Consider the following 19,056-nt stretch of genomic DNA (forward strand, 5'->3'; position numbering starts at 1 on the left):
GTAGCTCAAATTAAGCATCAATAAGCATCAATTTACTGCTACCCATCTGGAGTATGCTCCCTTCACAGGTGTGGAGAAGCCAACAATAAGCAGTTTCTTGTTGACAGTGCCTTTGACATATCCAGCATTAAGTGACACGGGTCAATAGGCAGGACAGATGGCACAGAAGGAGTAACAGTAGTAGCTAAGTTCTGCTAAACCCCAGTTGACGACAGAGTCCAAATGGTGCAGTTCTTGCCATATCCAGCCTTGCATGTAACAGTGCCAGTGCTATAATCAGGCTTCACTTCTCCTGGGGCACCAGATGTGCAGTGTATAGCTAAGGAAAAGGCAAGTGGTGTCTAATCAGATTATCAAATACATAGGTTTTTCCCATTCTTGCTTGACGTTAGGCGTGAGCTATACAGAAAGCATTGCTTGAGGAATTCTTCACTTCTGAACCCAGAGCAGTCCGTCCCTTGGCTTTGTTATCAAGAAGGGTAAATGTGCAGATGTGATTCCAAGGCTACATCCTTTTTATTATTTTAAATCTTGAACCATGTGAAATGCATTAAAATACCACAGCTTTACCTCACAGAAATTGCGAAGTGAGGAAACTGAAGATGTAAAGGCATTAATAACCTCTTCCCTCTCAGCAAAATATGTCTGGATCTGGGTTACTGAGTCCTGCAGGTTCACTGCAGGAATGCAGGCTACTATCCAATGAAGTGAAACAATGGGATTAATCACCTACTTAAGGTTAGTCACTTAGTTAAGTGTTTTTCTGGGATAGGCCCATTTGAAGGTGATAAAAAGGCCCACAGGTAACCAGTGAAGGCAGTTCTAAACAGGATTATGACATTAAGTGTCTTTTACCTTGGATGGCTCATGAGAAATGAAATCCTAAACCTGCTTCTAACCCTTCAGCTCTTCTGAGAGATTTTCAGAGCTGATTCAGGAGTCCCATAAATAGGGTTCTGGATCGTATATTAGTGTCAGCTACAGACTGATGTCCATTACCCCAAAATTGATTGTCCCTTAGTGCATCTTCCATGTCACAATGCTACTGATAAGTGGGGAAGATTCTGTTGTTAGTCTATTACGATGTCCTTTGCAAATCTTGTTTTCTTGTAGTCTGTTCTGTCCATCAGACCTAGGGAAGGAGCTGGCAGGAGAGCTGCTTCACCCATGTTGGTTATACCTTCCAGTGTATCTCCTCCCAGTTCACTGTGAGCTGGTGCTGTTGCTTACCCTCTGATCAGCCAGGCAGGTGCAGACATCTCTGATGACTTGGGAAGCTTGAATGAATGTCATTAAGATTTTAACTGTCTAGAAAGTCATGTAAAGAGGTAATTTTTTTTTTTCCTGTTATCTTTGGTTGCCAGTCTATGCTTTTTTGTGGGAACATTTGGATTTCCAGGGTGAAAAGATTTCTGTAGTATGCCAGCATCCCTCCCTTTTGGGTTGGTTAGACCATAAAGCCTGGTCAGTAGCAGAGTACATTTCTATATTCAGGCTGTTGAATTCGCCTCTTTCCTCAGAAAGAGGAGTTCCCTGCCTGACCTTGATGAGCGAAGGGTGACAGACAAAGGAAGCAGGAAGAGCTATCCTAAAGACAACCTTGGACTGCAGCAAAGACTATTTCTTTCTTCAGAAAACCTGGTGTTCATTGCAGTTCCTGTGCTCCCAGTAAATGCACATGCCTGGGAAAAAGGCAGCCGATCTGTCAGCTGTAACACGTCAGCTGGTGAGTCTGGTGCTGGGTGCTCTTCTTGGAATCTTCTAAAGGCAAAGGAGAGGCTGCTGATGCTTACATGGAAGAACGCAGCAGCCTGGGCATTATTAAGGTACGCACTGAAAAAATATTTTACGAAACTGTTTTTTGAAAAATGAAACTGGGAGCAATTTTAATGATGCCTGTATTTTGTAAAGACCTGTGTTTTCTGCCCTTCTTTGGGAACAGAACGCTGTGAGAGATCTCAAGGCTCTAGCCTCAATGAAGAGGTGAAAATGTCAGTGCAGTTGAGGCTGCAAGTTCCCTTTGGCAGGCTAAATTCAAGAAAGTTTGATTATCTGAGGCAGTGCTTCAGCACCTCCAGAATCCTACTGCATGGGTTTTGTTTGTTTTTTTTTGTTTGTTTGTTTTGTTTTTTTTAATGCTGAATAACTGTCACTGGCCTTTCTTCCCCATGCAGGAGGAGATACAAGTCTTGCAACCTTGGGCTTTTTGCAGTTATAATAATTGTTGTTATAATTTTGTTGCAGTGATGCTGTGGCTGCTGTTATCTTGCCTTAGTACTCCTTGTGCTCGAAACTCATATTCTGATGTTCGAACTTCCTGAGAGGGAGTCAGAGCTTTCTGCGTGTTGTTTTCATGTGATGTGTCCTTCCCATTATTTCTGTTTTCCTTTTGTTTTCATGCTTAGCTCCGAAAAACAGCCTCACTGTTTGCTGGTCTTCCATGGCTTCTTAGCTCCTTTGAGTGGGATGCTGATGTGCAGCTGATCAGACGCAGCTCCTCGCTGGCACCACACCAAGCTCATAACCTTACTGGAAAGTTCTTGCTTCTAACTGCATAAACAAGGGTGGGTGCTCTAGGGATGATTTTATTTCAAGTGACCCATCACAACGCTCTTCATAGCCCCTTGGCAAATGCTCTGGTTCTCAGAGCTCTTCCTAATCTAGCAAACCAAAGACAGAAATGACACTGCTGTAAGTGCTGGTCCTCGATCATAGGTGCTGTGCTGGCTCATGCTCTCCTGTGGTGCCCAGGCTGGCCTAAGCAACCACGGGGGCTGGGGCTCTTCCCTGCAGGCTGCATGAAAGAGGCTGCCCTGTTCTGGGACAAGCAGCCATACAGCCACAAGCTGTGCTGTGTTCCCTGTCCTCTCACAGCCAGGTGACTGAGACCCAACCTCTGTTATTCACCAGTATTGCCATAGCCCAGCTCATCGCAGTGCGGTCGCTGGGGCTGTGTAGTGTGGCACTTTAGCTGGTAAAATCTCTGCAAGAATGTGCACGGGTGAAGGGATAAGGAAGTGAACCTCAGTGCTCTGCAGCTGGAATTGTTTTTCACAAAGCTTATTGCTTTTTTAGAAGCAATTTAGACAGATTTGGAAAAGCCTAATGAAAGGATGCTTGTGAAAATGCGAATTCTCCAGCTAATAGCCCCCTGCTTTTCCTGTCCCTCATCTAGTAGATATTTTATAATAAAGTATAAACTTTTAGATTTGTTTTGCCTCTGGTGTAGAAAATCAGAGCAATGCTTAATATGAAATGGTGTCTGCTGCCCCTTCAGTGAACTGCTAAAAAGCAGAACAATAACTGTCTTGCATGCTTTAGAAGTCACAAATAACATTTGAAATGGTTTGGATCATAATAGCTGTATTCATTGCCCCCCTACAGCCTGGCTCTCACAATCTAACCAATTTCTCTATATGTTGTGTGACTGACAGCGTGCCTCTAATTCCAGTGGAGTCCTTGTGAATAGTATTTAATCAGCCATATGGCACAATGTGTGTAAATTCCTTAACGCTGTGACTACAGGGCAGCTCTATTCCATTCAGTATTTTACTGTGAAGACAAAGCACACGATAAAAAATAAGCAAAAGCATTTAAAAGAAAGGCATTAAGGTGCAAAATATATTTAAAAAAATAAATAAAAATCAGTGGGTCTCTCTACCTCTATTGCAATTTCAAAATCACCATCCTTAGAACAATGCACGACGCTAAAGCAAGCGGGACCAGGAATTAATCGCCGTCCTAAGGACCCTTCCTTCCACACCCGCTGCTTTTCTTGCTTTTGCAGCCAGGGAGCTGGGCTGGCGGCCGCTATCATCGCAACCCCCCGTAGGTCGGAGAGGCTCAGGAACAGGCAGGCTCTCGTCCCGGCTCCAGCTTAGCCTTACAGCAGGGACCCAGCTGGGGCAGAGCTGCACGGAGCCGTCCCCCTCCGGCCCCGGGCACCCCGGCCGGGCGGCACCTGCCGCGGGGACAAAGCGGGGCCGCGCCGGGGGCGGGAGCCGAGCTCGGGCCCTCCCCGGCCCCGCCCGTCGCCGCCGAGCGGCTCCGCCCGCCCCCGGCCCGGCCCGGCCCCGCCCGCCCGCCCGCCCGCAGGAGCCCACGGCGCGGCCCCGCTCGGCTCGGCTCGGCTCGGCGCGGACCATGCCGCCATGGCGGAGGTGAGGAAGTTCACCAAGCGGCTCAGCAAGCCGGGCACGGCCGCCGAGCTGCGGCAGAGCGTGTCGGAGGCGGTGCGCAGCTCCTTCGTCCTGGTGAGTGCGGGGCGCGGAGGTGGGTTGGGGCACGGCAGGGAGCCCGGCACGGCTCGGCTCGGCTCGGTTCGGTTCGGCACGGCGGTACCTCGGGCAGCTCCCGGCGGGGCAGCCGGGAGGGGCCGCGCCCAGGCCAGGGGAGCGGCGGCGGAAGGGGCAGAGAGCGGCAGGGGATGCTCAGAGCAGGGGAAGAGGAAAAGGAAAGGGCTGGGCAGGGGCTGGGGCAGGTGGGGGTGGACTGGGCAAGGCGCGGGATGGGGCAGAATTCCCGTCGGGTCCTCCGCGTGTGCCGTGCCGTGCCGTGCCATCCTGCCTTCGACCCTGCTTGCCACCTGCAGTCCCTGTGCCCGTCTGAACGTCGCTCAGAGATGCGAGGACCGCAGGAACCGGCACTTCTGTCACGTAGGATTAGGGTTAGGTAGCGCTCCCGTAGCAGGAGCGGGAATTAATAAGAAGCCATCGGTGCAGGGCAGCGAGCGAACAGGTGCTGGAGCTCACCCTGGTAGGGTGCAGGCAGTGTAAATTTGGTAAACAAATAGGGCAGGACTGAAGGGCACAGCCTGGCAAGGTGAGAGAGATGTGGGCATTGGCGTAAGCGGGCAGTCTGATATATCCCAGGAATCGTGCTCAAACGTCCAGGGCAAAAGTCATGTGCTTTCCCAGATGCGTTTCATCCCTGCGTGTGGGATGCTGCAGCAGGTTGTCCTTGTTGTGCTCACAGCTGTGCAAATGTTAGCTGTGGTACCCTGCGTGGATGCTCGGGTCAGTTCAAAGCTTCCCCGGGCTTTGTTGGATGTATTTCACTGCTGCTCATTGAATTACTCTAGCATGCGATCACGCTTGACCTTGACTTTGATGGAAGGTTGTTCAGTGGGACATGCAGAAAGTACAATACAACTTCAGTGAATAATTCCTATTCATTTTCTGCTGGCACATTAAATAGTGTGTGAGCTAAGTAAGTGGAGGGTTTTTAACAGTTCTCTTTAAAATAGAGTTTTCTTGTAAATTTGTTAATTACTAGGGCTGAAAAAAAAATCATGGTAATAATACAGTCTGATTTCTTTGTGCCAAGGCTATTGTTTCCTGCATACAGTTGTTCAGGGATCTTTAGAGGCTCCTTTGGGGTTTGCTTTCACTCTTTCATCAACAATACATAGAGACAAATGCTTTGTAGAAACTGATGGAGCCTTGTTAAAAATGAGCTTGTTTGGGACCTGAAGAGCTTTGGTATCCTACAGGCAAACAGTTACACAAGGCCTGTGCAGGGTGCCCTCTGTAGTAGACTGAAGGGTTAGGTGGGACTGCAGATGAAAATAAATGAAATCCTGACAGCAACCCAAAGAAGCCAGCGGAGTCCAGCAGCTGTCATCAGCCACTCTCTTTCCGAGCCTCTCTAGGGTTTCATTGCCCACACTGTTCCTGCCAACTCTATCTCATTCTCTTTCAGACAAGCAAATCCCCCAGGGCTGCTGTGCTACTCAGTGTGTTCACAGCCAAGCGCCGGAGGAGGGTGAGGGAAGGTGTCTCTGATTCCTAGGGCTTGGCAGAGTTTCCTGCTTTTGACAGTTCAGTGGCAAGGGATAAATCCCAGCATTTCTGCATCCCTAGGAAGAGCTATAAGATGCTGCAGCATTCAGGGACTGGGGAAGGAGGTGGTATAAGCTTAAGGACTGTCTCAGATAGCACTTCGGACACCTGCAGTGATTATGTGTGAGGTGCATACTCCCCAGGCTTCTCCACGGACAAGGTGGTTCCTCTCCACCTGCCAGATCATCACGCTTGTGAGGAAGGGATGGATGCCCATGCTGGGGTGTGCTGGCTGTAGCTGAGGCCACAGAGATCTGTGCTGGTGAGCATGGAGGAGACAAGGGGTGGGGAGCAGAGCTAACGCTGTATGTGCCAGATCACACAACTTCACCTGCAGGAGGAGCGGGCACCATAAAGGTCCATTACTGCGTAGATGGAGCTCAACATTTTGGGCATTCAAGGCACTCCCTCGAGAGGAGGAACTGTCTGGAGTAAGACGCCATTTGCAGTCAGTGAATGAAATATTGCTAAAGCAAAACATCTCAGTGAGGAGAACCTTTAACGTCACGGAAAAGGTCAGCCTGTGTGGAGCCATAATTTGTGCGTCGAAGGAGACGCATCTCCAGCCAGGAACAGCGTGCCCCTGCAAGGCCACCCCGAGCGAGTGGGACATCTGGTGTGATGCAGGTGCGATGCAGCTCATGCAGCGTTGTTTCTGTTCCTGGTTTCCCATTTATGCTCATCTAGCACCACGAGAATATTTGTTCTTCTCTTTGGTGTGCGAACCTGGAGTGAAGTCAATGAGAGTTTTGTCGGTAACTTCTGTCAGGGCTTTGCTCTTTTGTGAAAGGGAAGCCGCAGAAAGCGTGGTGCTTGGGCTTCCCAGCAAAGAGAGGCTGCCCAGAGCTTCGCTCCCAGCCTTCCTGAGGTGGCCTGGGTTGCCCATGTCCCGCCCGTTGCCCTTTGCACCAGCTGCTAGGATGCAGCCATTGCTCTTCCTGTCGTGATTTAAGGGGAGCTGTGATCCTGATCTGTAGCAGTGAGAGGCTAGGCTGTGGTGGGGAGCCCGGGGCACTTCAGTCCCCCGGGATGGGGAAGGATGACACGCAGCTTTCACTTGGTGCTGTTCTGTTTCTTCTTCCTGTGCTGGTGTTCCCAGTGTCCTGGCTGTCATTCTGGCCTTGCATCACGTGTACAGACAGGCTGTGTAGAGGAGGTCTTGGCAAGAAAAAAGACTTCAGCAGGAATCCCTTGAAAGCGCACAGCCCTACAAAGCGCTGCTGCAAGCACCTAGGGTGCTGCAGGCACCAGGGCGTGTGGGAACCCTGATTCTGCCTGCACACTTTTCTTTGCAAAGCTGCAGGGCAGATTGTATCAAATTCAGCTTTGAATGGCCCCGGATGCATGCTAGCGATTATAAATCATTGAATAGAGATTTGGCAGAATAACAGACAAACAAGGTCACTGTTGAAATAGACAAATGCAAAAGCATTAAATTGGCTGGTGGGATAAATGACATGCAAAACAATGAAGGAAAAAAAATTAAGATTTGGTTAAAGAGAGGAACAGTCAAAGCATAAGTATGATAACTGACACCACTCTTAACCAAGGGATTACCTGCAGTTTAAACCTTGGGGCACCAATAGTAAAATACTGTGTTAAAACTGCAACTTCAGAGCCAGAGTACAAAGTGCTGATGGTATCTGAGAGGGGTAGCGAGGCCAGACCTCAGGCAAGAAAAGGAGCAGCCAGGGGACCTTTGACAGCGAATAGACACTGGTGGTTTTGGCTCAGACATTCAGTGAAATCTCCCTCCTCTCCACGTTTGGGACGTTGCTGACTATTAACGGGAAGGTCGTGTGGTGAGGCAGGGGAAACCTGCACTGAGCCGCCCGCCGAGGTGGGACCTGCGCAGCCACGGGAGCGCTGCGGGACAGAGCTCAGCCCTCACCAGGAGGATGCAGCCCCGTGCTCGCTGGTCTGGCAGAGGTGCCTGTGCACCTCTCCTTTGCCCCATCTTTGCTTTCCGCTCAAAACATTATGGGGTATTTTAGCGTTGAGCAGAGCGCATGTGCTTGAATGAGATCTGTAATCTGTGGCACTGCCAGAATAGCAAAGGCTCTGCCTTCTGCCTCAGGACCCAGATCGGCTGCACATGGTCACTTGCATTGTTTGGGCTGGGTGAGCGTAAGGCCAAGGCTTCCCTGTGCCTCCCCACCTCACAGGAGCCGTGCACTCAGCAGCGGCTGGGCCCCAGCGGGGTGAGGGTGGTCTCAAGCCAGTTGCAAGCTTTCCAAAGGTGTCATTCGCTGTGCTGTGACAGAGAAATGAAATGTGGGAGATGTGAGATCAGAGGAACAAGCGTTTGACAAAACCCAGACGATCCATTTTCCCACAGTGCTGCCAAAACCAGTCATCTGGTGGTAATTGCAAGTATCCCCCAAATATTCTGATTTTCTTTAGATCGTTTCTATGCAGATTAACTGAAGACGCATTCACTGCTTCACCACAGAGGTTTACACAGGATGCAGACCCAGAGCATCGTACCTGGGCAGCTGCAGCTGTGCAGGCTTTCCCCAAGCTGGGTGTCAGGCCGCTCTGTGGGGCATCCCGAGGCGCAGCTCGGTGCCATGTGTCCTGTGCACGCAGACACAGCTTGGTGCTGTGTGCCCCACGCGCTCTGGCACGCTCACAGCTCTCAGCCACACGTCTGGCAGCACGTGAGCTCCCAGCAATTGCAATGTGGGAGAACCTCTGCTTGCAAACGACTGCATCAATCCTTGCCATACAGATGTATTCGAACCGAGAGCATCTTCCCTCCTGTGTTACGCGGTGCTATGGGATGTGCTCCCTGTAACCGCGCCATGAGACTGGGGGCGGCACGCCAGGAGGAGAAGATGGCTTTTGTTTGATCCTGGTGGGACTGGGTTGGTATGTGTTGCTCAGTTTCAGGCAGACACAAAATAGGAGATAAAAAGCTCCCAAAGAATGATATTAAGAAGGTTTTGACTGGAAGCAAAAAGGCACTTTGTTCTTTCTGTGTTGTTTTTTTCTTTTTAACATCTTAATCTATATTGTATGTGACTGAATTTATACTCATGCAGGGGAAATCAGCTTTCTGCATAGAATCCTCTTTTAATAAGCTAAATTTGCTTTGATCAATGTGCAGACTGTTTATACGCACTGCTCGTAGCGATCTTAGTGCTCAAGAGAGACACATTATATGCATGTTCCCCCTTGGGTGTAGTCAGTACTCTGTGTTTGCATAACTTCAATAGAAAAAAGAGACGTACTGGAGACAAGGGAGGAAATTCAGCCCTTACTTCAGTGGGTGGGAGTTTTGCTGCCGGTTCAGCTGGGGCAGGCTTTCCTGCTGCGGCTGGCTGCTTCCAGAGACTGCCACTACCGCTTGCTCGAGTGACTTCTGTGGAAGTGCACACGGTGAGATTATTACTCACAGGGGCTTAGTCAAGAAAACATATTCTTAAAAAAAAAAAACACATTCTTAAAATTAATCACATACTTTCCCGAATCGGGGCTTGTGTACTGTGAAGGGCTGAATTTTGCTCAGCATCAGCTGGTTGCTGTGACGTGGCCTTAGGCAGTGCATGCAGTGGAAGTGGCCTGGTTTGTTCCTGCCTGAGCACAGCTGGGGTGTGCTCTGGATGAAGGGCACCACTTCACAGGGAGGAGCAAGGCCCCTGCTACACCACACAGCTATTTGGGGCTGCTTCTTAGCAAATCTCCAGCGAATCTCTTACCAACGCACAGTCCGGAAGAGAGAGCAATACCTCCCCCATGCATGCCTGTGCGCTGAGGAATGGGTACTGTAGTCTGAGCTGTGGTCACTACAGCCTTTTCTGGAGGGTTTTGGAGACTACAGCAAGCTTCTGATAGGCATTAAATCATATCCTTCCCAAAGCATCATTTAAATATGATTCGTCTGAGGAAGAGAGCAAACCAGGCAGCCCTTAAACTCTTGCCACATTTTGTTGGCTGTGTGGCCAGGGATTTAGCGCTTGTTGGCCAAGGCTGAGAGCGGTTTGTCCTGTGCCAGTGGCAGTGTCATGAAATTGCAGGTGTCCCTGCAATGACAGCATCTGCCCCGACCTGCCACCGTCAATGCAGTGAAACGCCTGGAACAGATGGTTGTTCTTGGTGCCTGCAGCTAGTGCCAGCAATGCAGCTGGGGATTTGGTGCACTCACAATCCAGTTAGGGGACAGTTCTAGGGCTTTGTTTCATCTCTTTCTGGTATCTGAGGATATTTGCAGAGTCCCTCCCAGGACCAGGATCATTTGAACCTGGGCTGCTGTAGTGCATATTATAGCATCCTTTCATATAGGCCGTTTGGTGGCTCTTAGAGTGTTTCACTTAAGTCTTTGCACACTGATTTATCATCTCTAATGATGCAAAATTGCACAAAGCTTTTGACATTTCTGTGGCCTAAGAATGCAAATCACAATCGCACACGGCAGCTGAACAGCAACCACTCCTGGGGCATATGCATGGTTTTAGATTTCCCTGCTTAATTGGCCTCCTCACTGCTGTTCTGGCGAAGGAAGAGAAGGATGGTTTTGTACGCCTTTGTGGGCATTGCTGTCATCTTAGAAAGGTTGTAGTGTCTTTCCCTGCTGCCATCTCCCTCCATCTCTTTCATTCCCTTAAAAAGTACAAATCAAAGCTCTCCCTTGCTGACTCCTCTTCCCTTCAGCACAGCCCTGCCTCATCTCTGCCATTTTTCCCTGCCTCCTGCTGCTTCTCTAATGGGGTCAGGTCTGCTTGTTCCTAACCCCTTTCTCACCCCTGTCTCCTTTCTTGCTGAACTGCAATTTCTTTCTCCCTCCTATTAATAACTCCTGCCACAGGGCTATCCCTGGAGAACAGCTGTGTGTGGAAGGAGACCCTACCTGCTTCAGTCCAGAGCACTCCATCCTCCCTATATTTTGGCAGCGGTTGGGAGCCTGGGATGCAGGTTAGAGCTGTGCTAGCAGGGTGCAGATGAAGGCCACGGACTGCAGCCCGTATGCCGAGGGCTTGGGGCGGGGGTACCCAGGCAGCAGCAAGGTCCCGCAGCATGGCAGAAGCTGTGGCTTCTCTCGGGTGTTTGGTAGAACTGGGGAATCCACGAGTGTTGATTTTTGTGCAATTCAACCCTGCACATCTGCAGAGTTGCTGCAGGCTGCATGCAGAATCAGGAGAGGAGAAAGGAGTCTCCACCTCTAGTAGGGAGATGATTGCCTTGGCTCTTCCCACAGCAGGTTGGGGCTTCAGGAAAGTTGCACTGGGCTCAGGTTTCCCTTGCAGTTCCACCTCTTTCTCCACGCTCCCTTGTCCCTTTGAATAATGCTGGAGCTTGTGCGGATGTCTTCACCTGGGAGAAACTTGGAGGTGCTTCCATCAACAACAGCATTTCATCTGTGGCCGAGCTGAAGCATTGCAGAGCCTGTCCAGCAGCTACAGAGGCCCTCCTGGAGCACTCAGCCACCGTGTGTTTATTGGGGAGAACGTGGTTTAACTTTGCAGCCACTGCAGCCCAAAGACGGGGCTGAGATGGGAGCTGACACAATTTCCTGAGCTGGTTAAGTCACCACTGACATCCCTGGGGCCTGACTTCACTGTTGTGGGTGTTCACTCTATCGCTAAGGCAACCCAAAACCAGATTGTGACTTCCTGCTTCGGTTCCCCCTGCAGCGCTGCATGGGCTGGCGCTCAGCTGGCGCCCGGCCGGGCAGAGAAGCAGCTCGCCTCCTCCCTGGGCTGCTCGCCTGCGGGGAGTGGCTGCCCAGTTGGCTCGGCCCAGTGCGAGCGAGATTTCTTGAGTGAAAAACAAGGGTTTTTAAGAGCAGGCAGGAAAGGGAGGGGTTCTGCTTGTGTGCAGTTAATTGTTTTCAGATGTTCTGAAGCTGGATCTTCTGGAGATGGATGCTAAATATAAAACTGATACTACATAAATAAATGATGAAATACCAGTGACATCTGAAAAGCACTTTGGGATGCTGTAGTTAAGAACTTATATAAATATCATGCATTATTGTCATTATAATTACTATTTCCCTTTTTTAGCATGCCTGTGCTTACAGAATGTTTTGAGAATTCCTATCTGGCAGAAATTCAGCTGTCCCATGGAAACCAGCAGCTTTTTGCCAATTTCTATTAACGCTATTATTTTCAGAAGAGAAAATCAAAGCTGTTCTGTGTTTCCATCTCTCATGCTCTGCAGCGGATGCTCAGCTAGATGCAGGTGCAGCGCTGCTGACACAGAGATGCACTGATCCTTCCCTCTGCTCCTCATGAGGAAGGGCTGGGTTTGAGCCTGGACATAGGATGCCAGGGTATAGGATGAGCACTGCTGGGATACCCTGCTGAAGGCATCACCTAACATCTCCTCAGCGAGCCTGTGCTGCTGCAGAGGGGATCTGTTTGCTACTGGAAGAGGAGCAAACAACTGAGCAAAACCTGTAAAAGCTGCATGGGGGGAAGCCTTTTTCCAGCCCTTGTCTCCAGACTCATCTCGGCCTTCTGAAGAGCTTCCTCCTGTGCACCTGACCCCTCCACCTGTAAGCCCTGCATGTCCTTCACACGAAGCCCTCGGAGAGCTTTTGGGTCAGGGTTACAGCAGAGTCCTGCACTCTTCCGGCGACGCAGGGTTTTTGTGCCTCCAGCACAGCCAGGATTCCTGTCTGGGCATTTGTCTCGTGTTTCTAAACTTCCTTCTCTCTGGCCAGTGTAAAAATAGTTTTGGCCTGCTCCTACCCCGCTTTATTGACTGTTTCTCATCCCTGTGGTTTTACCGTAGCACATCTCTGCGCATCTCTTACTGTGCCGGGCTGTTCCATCCAGCTGAGGGCTGGGTTTGCAGCAGACTCATAGGCAGGAGCTCCCCACCACCCAGTGAGAGCTGCCTCATTGCCTCCCTCCTGGTTTCTCCTCAAAATGTGGCTTTGCTAAGAAGCCCGCAAACCCCTTGGCAGCAGCAAGGCTGCGTCGTGTTGTGACTGCTGCCATCTGTGCTGACTAACGCTGTCGCCCTGTTTGCCCTTCCTCCCCTGTTTCTCCATTTCCACCTCTTTCTTCTCTCCTCTGCTTCAGATATTGTTTGGTTTTGCACTGGGTTACAATGGTTCCAGACGTTGAACAGGCAAGCTCAGGGTCTCTCACGTTCTGTTTTTCTTCCTTATGCCCAGGTTCCTGGAATAATGAGTTATGTGTGAATCTCAGCTTTTTTAAATGAAGTGCTCTGGCCCTCTTGCAAGCTTGAGCTAGAGCCTGTAAATGTAATCAGATGGCAGTGCAGGAACTGGGGGCAGAGAAAGCGAAAAGTTACCAATGTGCTACTTATATAAATAAAAACAAAACCAAAAAACTCTTCAGGACCACACGATCTGAGAGTGCCATGACTTGTGATCTTTGAACCCTTGGCTTTGGAAAAGTTTTTCTATGGATAGAAATTCCTCAGTTCTGCGTGTCCATAGAGGTTGCCAAATGGGTTTTCTGAGTTCCCAGATTCAATATAAATTCTCCCATGGACTGTCAGGTATCGTGAGCAAAACCCCAATTAAGGAGTTTTCATCTCTGAGTGGTATCTTTGCATTTCCAGATTGCATACTGTGGTAGGAAGTGGTCCCTCTCTGACGAGGGCTGCTGCCGGTCTCAGAAGTGATGCGACTGTGACTGTTATGGGCAGGGGTAGTTGTGCACTTCCTTTATTTGCCCCTTTAGCTTTGAATCAATTCCCCAGATTTAATTCGTTGTCTGTTTTCTGTGTATCTCACCTACCTGGCCCCTTGGGATTTGTTTTAAAATTTGGGCTTCGCTAGGCTTTGCACGTAAGTGCATTACCAGATTGCAACAGATGAAGCAGTAAATAAATCTATAGTAAATAAATCAGCTATAAAATCCTCGCTAAATTTTGCAGAACAGTTGCACAGTGTGAGGCAATACATTTACATGTGCACGTGGTCTGCGCTATTTCCTTTTCTCTCAGGTACCTTAAATAAGCATCGCTTTTAATATACGCATCCCTTGTGTCTCTAGCTGCTTCGTGAGCATGGATTCGTGCTGCTGGCTGACGCTTCCCTTCTGAGGAAGTGAGAAACTGATGTCCTGGGTGCTGCTGAGCCTGCAAGCTTTTTAGTGAGAGGTGCGAGGGAAGTGCTGCAGGAATGGCTGAGCCTCGCGCAGGGCAAGCCCAGAAGCAACGCGTGTGCTAGCCGTTAGCAATGCGGCACTCGCAGGGAGAAGCGAAAGCCGAACGCCGTGCAGCCGTTGCGCTGGGGCTGTGGGTTTTTCTGGGGTTGGCTTCCTCTGTGCAATGGGAAACGTGCGCTGGCAGCCAACGTGGGGCTTGTGTCAACGCAAACAGACGAGCGTAGTGGTTAAAACAGAGCCAAACCAGGCGGGTTTGCCATCAAATTGTTTTTTTTATATATATTTTTTATTTTATTATTTTATATTTTTTATATTGTTTGTTTTAAATGAGAGACTGCCTGAAAGGACTGAAAATATGCATACTTTCTGATAGTTTTCCTTTGGTTTCTGTTTTAAAATATCCTTGAGCAAAACATTTTTCCTTCACTTTCTGTACAGTTGTGTCAATTTGATTATATTTCTTGTAATTATGGGAGAAAAGGATCTCAGAAAGACATTAATCGTAGAATCAGCTTTTATTGTGCAACAAAAGTTGCACGTTTGTACAGTGTACAAATGCGGGACAGTAGAAGACAGATGGTCACTCTTTTTTGAGCCATTAAAGTTGAAAATAGAAATGTCCTTCCCAGTATAAATATGTCCAGGTGTTGTTGTGTACCCTTGTTCATAAAGCAAATATAAGGAGTTTGATAAGCTTTGCAAATGGATGCAGAAAGGAGACAATTCAGTCTGACTGCTCCAGATTCCCTCATTTTGGTTAACGTGTTATTATTCCCTTGCTAATGCTTTCCTTCACCCCTTTCTTGTGGTGTCTGTTCAGCGGAGGTTTGCTCTCGTGCTTTTTTCTCAGCTGGGCAAGCAGGGCGGTGAGGTTGGGAACCTTCACTTGGGGTTTTCCTGGGGCCCAGCTCTTTGTGCTTGTGCTTGGACGAAGGCAGAGCCTAGCGTTGGCGTCTGTGGGCATGTTTCTGTTGAAGTAATTCAATTGAATTTCCTGTTAAAATGCCAGCCAACTTGCTTCTTGGTGGTGAGTCAATACTGTAATAGATTGGCTGTTGTTTTGCCTGTGCTGTTGTCCAAGAGGAGCCTCGTGACCTGACCTGGACGGGGGCTCGGGGTCTGCAGACCCCCCTTTCCCTCGTGCACTGCAGAGCCCTGTGCTCATGAGAGCAACGCTCTCGGGGCAGAAGCAGATGGGAGCAGCACACAGTGTTTTCAGGAACGGTCCAGTGTGCAGGGATTGAACCAGCATTTTTTGTAAGAGAAGTGAGAGGGCTCATCCACAAGGGCTCACTGCGCCCCTCATTAAAATTTTATTTAAAATCACGTTAATTTATTTTTCTCCTCTGTGAGGTCTTTCCCAGCAAGTCCCAGTTTTTATCCCAGTGCGCTGGACTGCGGTGCTTTGGGTTGGAAGCTGCTGCTGGGTGTTCTCAGTTTCCCCCTCCTGCCCACCCTAGTACAGGGTGCTGGAGCAAGCCACAGGGCAGCACGGAGAACCCCTCTGCCAGCCCTGGGTAAGCAGCTGCTCTATGCCTGTCTGGAACAGGCTTGCTTTGGCATCACTGCGTGGTTTTTCCTGCAGAAATGGGTTGATTTTGTTGCTGGACTGGCAGCATTTCTTTGCACTTGGATATTGGCTTTCCCTGTGGAGGAATTTGTAGTTTCTAAGACTCTAATTGCTTTAGTGTAATAGTTCTTCCTCTGCTTTCGTAATGACTTTGGTGGGTGCCATCTGCTGTTGTGACAGCACGGGGCAGCGTGAGGCTGAGCCTTGTCTGCTGGGAGATGTCTGCGTTAACCAAGCTCATCAGAAAAACTAAGACTTTGAAATCTGATTTTCAGGGCTTAAAGTTTTATCTCCTGCCCTGATGGGACACTGGGCGCTAGGGTGGGCCAAAGGATGAAAAATATTTGTGATATCCCTACTTACTCTGGAGCTCTGTTTGCAGGGGCGTGAGCACGTCTGGCCTCGTGCAGTTCTGGACAGACGGAGGCGTCCGTGTTTCCTTGGCAGCAGGCAGACAGGCCACATCCTTTTGCTAGCTGTTGCTTTGCTTACATATAGCTTGACCTATATCTTTTGGCTTCGCTTTAGAGACACTGCTGTGGTTCCCCTCGTGGCCTGTGACAAGTTGGTTGTGCAGTGCTGGGTGCAGGGGACAGAGGGCTGCTGTGTGTGGCCAGCCTCGTCCTGCACTCTCCTTGCTGCAACAAGCCAATGATGCAGCCTGGGTAAGGAGAGCACTAGGGACTGCGTTTCTAAAGTCCCTAGAGGAGAAATGAAGTCTGTGGGGACTGCAAACCCACCTGGGGGACATCTCCATTGGCACCCACCTCTCACCTCCTGGAGCTCCCTGGACCGGAGGCCGGCCAGCCCGCCCGCCCTGGCGCTGCAGCAGCCTGCACCACGTTTCCTGCCCGGTATCACCAAACCCACAAGAGGGGAAGGGCGGCAGTGAGTTATTTTAAAAGGCTTTTTTGTAGCTGCAGCGGACAATGCTATAAGGGTTTTGAAGCCTCTCACGTGAGAATAAGGGGTCCTCTTTGGTCCTTGAAGTCATTACCCTGTAATTGACATCAATTTTACCACAAAATAACTTTTACAACAACTTCTGGAACACAGTCCATTTCAGAACCGTGTTGCAAACAGGACTGAAAATAGTGAGGAATTGGGAGGCCTGAATTCAGAGTACCCAAAGCCACTATTTAATGCCACAGCAATGTGCAAGGCTCTTGGAAAGGAATCTAATTTAACATTACAGCTGCTGCTGGGGTGAGGTGAGACCAGGAGCCGGTGGGACCTTTAATGCCGGCAGCGTTGTTGAGATTGCTGTGGTGATGGCAGCGAGAAAGGTGGATTGGGCAGCGGAGTGGCTGAGATTTGGGGATGCCTGACTTGCAAATGGGAGAGCAGCTCATGAATGTCCTAATGTGTTAAGTCACGTTAATGTGACAGGCTTGGCAAATTTGCAGAAGTGCGTAGCATGATAACAAAATAAGACCTGTGCTTCAGATGATTAACCAAATTCAGTGAGGCATTTAAAGAACATGAGGCTAACTGAGGAAAAAAGGGGTTCCTTCTCTCCATCTTCCTGCTGTTTTTTAGGGACTCCTAATTTTCTGGTGATCTCCTTTTACACGAGATTCGTGTGTAAGCCAGGTCCTGGCTGCCAGAGCAGGAGCAGCTCCAGGTGTGGTTGTGCCGGTGGCACACAGTGCTGGGGCTGGCAACGCTTGCCGCCCCACATCACAGACTCCCCCCAACCCCCTAGCTTGGCACACATCATGGGCTCTCTGCTGGGCAATGCTGCCCTTCCCTACGCATGTCCTGGTGGGCTGCTCCCTGGGATGCCACAGTGCTGCTGCTGGTCATGCAACAGGAGGCTTGTGAGGTTTCTTTTGGGACTGCATTAGGAGTGAAGCAAAGTTTTCCAGAGAGCGATTAAGAGGAAGCTGTTTCAAATATCTGAGCTAATCCCCGCTGGATTCCAGCAGCACGGAAAATAGACGTTTTGAAAGCAAAAGTGCCTTGGGCAGGAGGTATATTTTCTTCAGTCAAAAGTAAGAGTTTCTTTGTGGGCAGCCAGAAGCAGGGCAGAGCTGGTGCTTGACAAAAGCCAGTGCAGAAATCACCCTGACCAGAGGCATCACTTATGCTAGTAACACAGGCCTTGATTACACATAGGCTCCTCTCTCTCCTCCTTCAGTGAGCTGCTAGGATACTGTCCTGCTGCTGGGATGCAGTCCTGGGAAACATGTCATGCGAGGTACCCACTTTGCATTTCTGAAGTGCTGTGAGGAAAATATTTCATCTCAGTTTTGCTTTCTGAACATACTGCAAGTTTACTGGGCATGCACCTGGGATGGAAGAACAGCCTCTGCTCAGCAGGGCTGCCCTTTGAGTGGAAGAAGCCAGAGGCAGCCTCAGAGGGACATCTGCCTTCGCTGTTCCAGTCCAAAAGACCATCCAGGTCTGCCACAGAGCCTGGATTTTTATTATTTTTTACCACATGCCAAAGTATAGCAGAAAAAGGGGAAAAAAAATCTACAATTCCTTTTTTTTTAAGGTGCTTCTGTATGAGAAGTTATCAACATACTAAGATTTTCTACAATGTTTCAGAAAAAGATAAAATCAAGATTAAAACATGACCACCCCTGAATGGCTCTCACTTGGGACTGTTACCTGCTGATGTGACAACTTTCTCCCCAGAGTCCCAGCACCAGCTCCACTTCAACATAAGAGATGCTCAGCTGTCATTAAAACAAGTGGCTCACATTTGCTGCAAAGGGCTTGATCATATTAATGCATCCTGGAGACTCAGGTGCCAAGGGCACAGGACAGAAACTCTTTGGCTATGATTGCTTTTGGAAGAGCAATGTTGATTTCTTCTCTCATGCGTCACAGGCAATGTTGAGTTGTTTGGATGCTCAGTGGCACAGCTGTTTATTTACCTGGTGGTTTTATATGGTGCTGAGCTTTCAATCCTTATTTTTGAGTCATTTTCTCAGGCTGCAGCTTTTGTTGTCTTCAGCAAGAGACTTCCACCAGTCTAATTTTTAATTCAGGGAGCTAGGTGAGTAGTTCATCTGGGTAAAAAAAAAAAATAAATCAACTGTGTGGTAAATCTTGCTGCTGTTGGAGAAGCATCTGACATTCCTTTTCCAAGGGTGAGGCGCCCAAGCACACCGTCTTGCAAGGGCGTTATCTCCCTGGGGCACGTGCCAGCCTGGCATCACACAAGCTGGAGGGGTTTTGTTAACACCATCCATAGCATGGTCAGGCATCGACAGTCTTCTGGTAGGAATTCAAAGCAAGGGAAAGTTCATGTATTGGAATTTACTTCCCCTTTTGTTATGAGCATTCTTGTGCATACAGGGTCATGGGTTTGATTTGGTGTCATTTTTACAACTGCAGTGCTAAGTGCCTGACTCTTGCTTATGAAAGCCAAAGTCTAGGAGTGGACAGCTAAGATGTTTTCCTACTTTGGAAGCTGTCTTTGTTTTTTTAACATTTTTAAGCTATGTTTTCTGGGCTTGTAGCATGAACAGAAGTAATGCAATGCTAAGCATACTGGCATTCTCCTAATAGTTTTTACTGGGGACTCCAGAGATTATGAAGAAGT

At 49.1% G+C, this 19,056-nt stretch overlaps 1 protein-coding gene across 3 annotated transcripts in view; it reads left to right on the forward strand.

Annotated features, from left to right (window-relative positions):
- Positions 1-4,065: 4,065 nt before the first annotated feature.
- The window catches only part of DOCK11 (dedicator of cytokinesis 11), an 82,407-nt gene continuing 67,416 nt past the window's right edge, over positions 4,066-19,056 (forward strand). For 2 of the 3 annotated variants that reach the window (XR_004777826.2, XM_035541348.2), the window contains exon 1: positions 4,094-4,253. Coding sequence is in view for 2 of the 3 variants with exons in the window: in XM_035541348.2 (XP_035397241.1) it covers positions 4,152-4,253 (102 nt within the window). In the remaining variant the exon portion in view is untranslated. Of the gene's footprint in view, positions 4,254-19,056 lie in introns of all 3 variants that reach the window. The other variant, XM_035541347.2, reaches the window with a different exon arrangement.

Source organism: Cygnus atratus, chromosome 13 (genome assembly GCF_013377495.2).
Source record: "Cygnus atratus isolate AKBS03 ecotype Queensland, Australia chromosome 13, CAtr_DNAZoo_HiC_assembly, whole genome shotgun sequence".
In the NCBI taxonomy this organism is placed as follows: domain Eukaryota; kingdom Metazoa; phylum Chordata; class Aves; order Anseriformes; family Anatidae; genus Cygnus; species Cygnus atratus.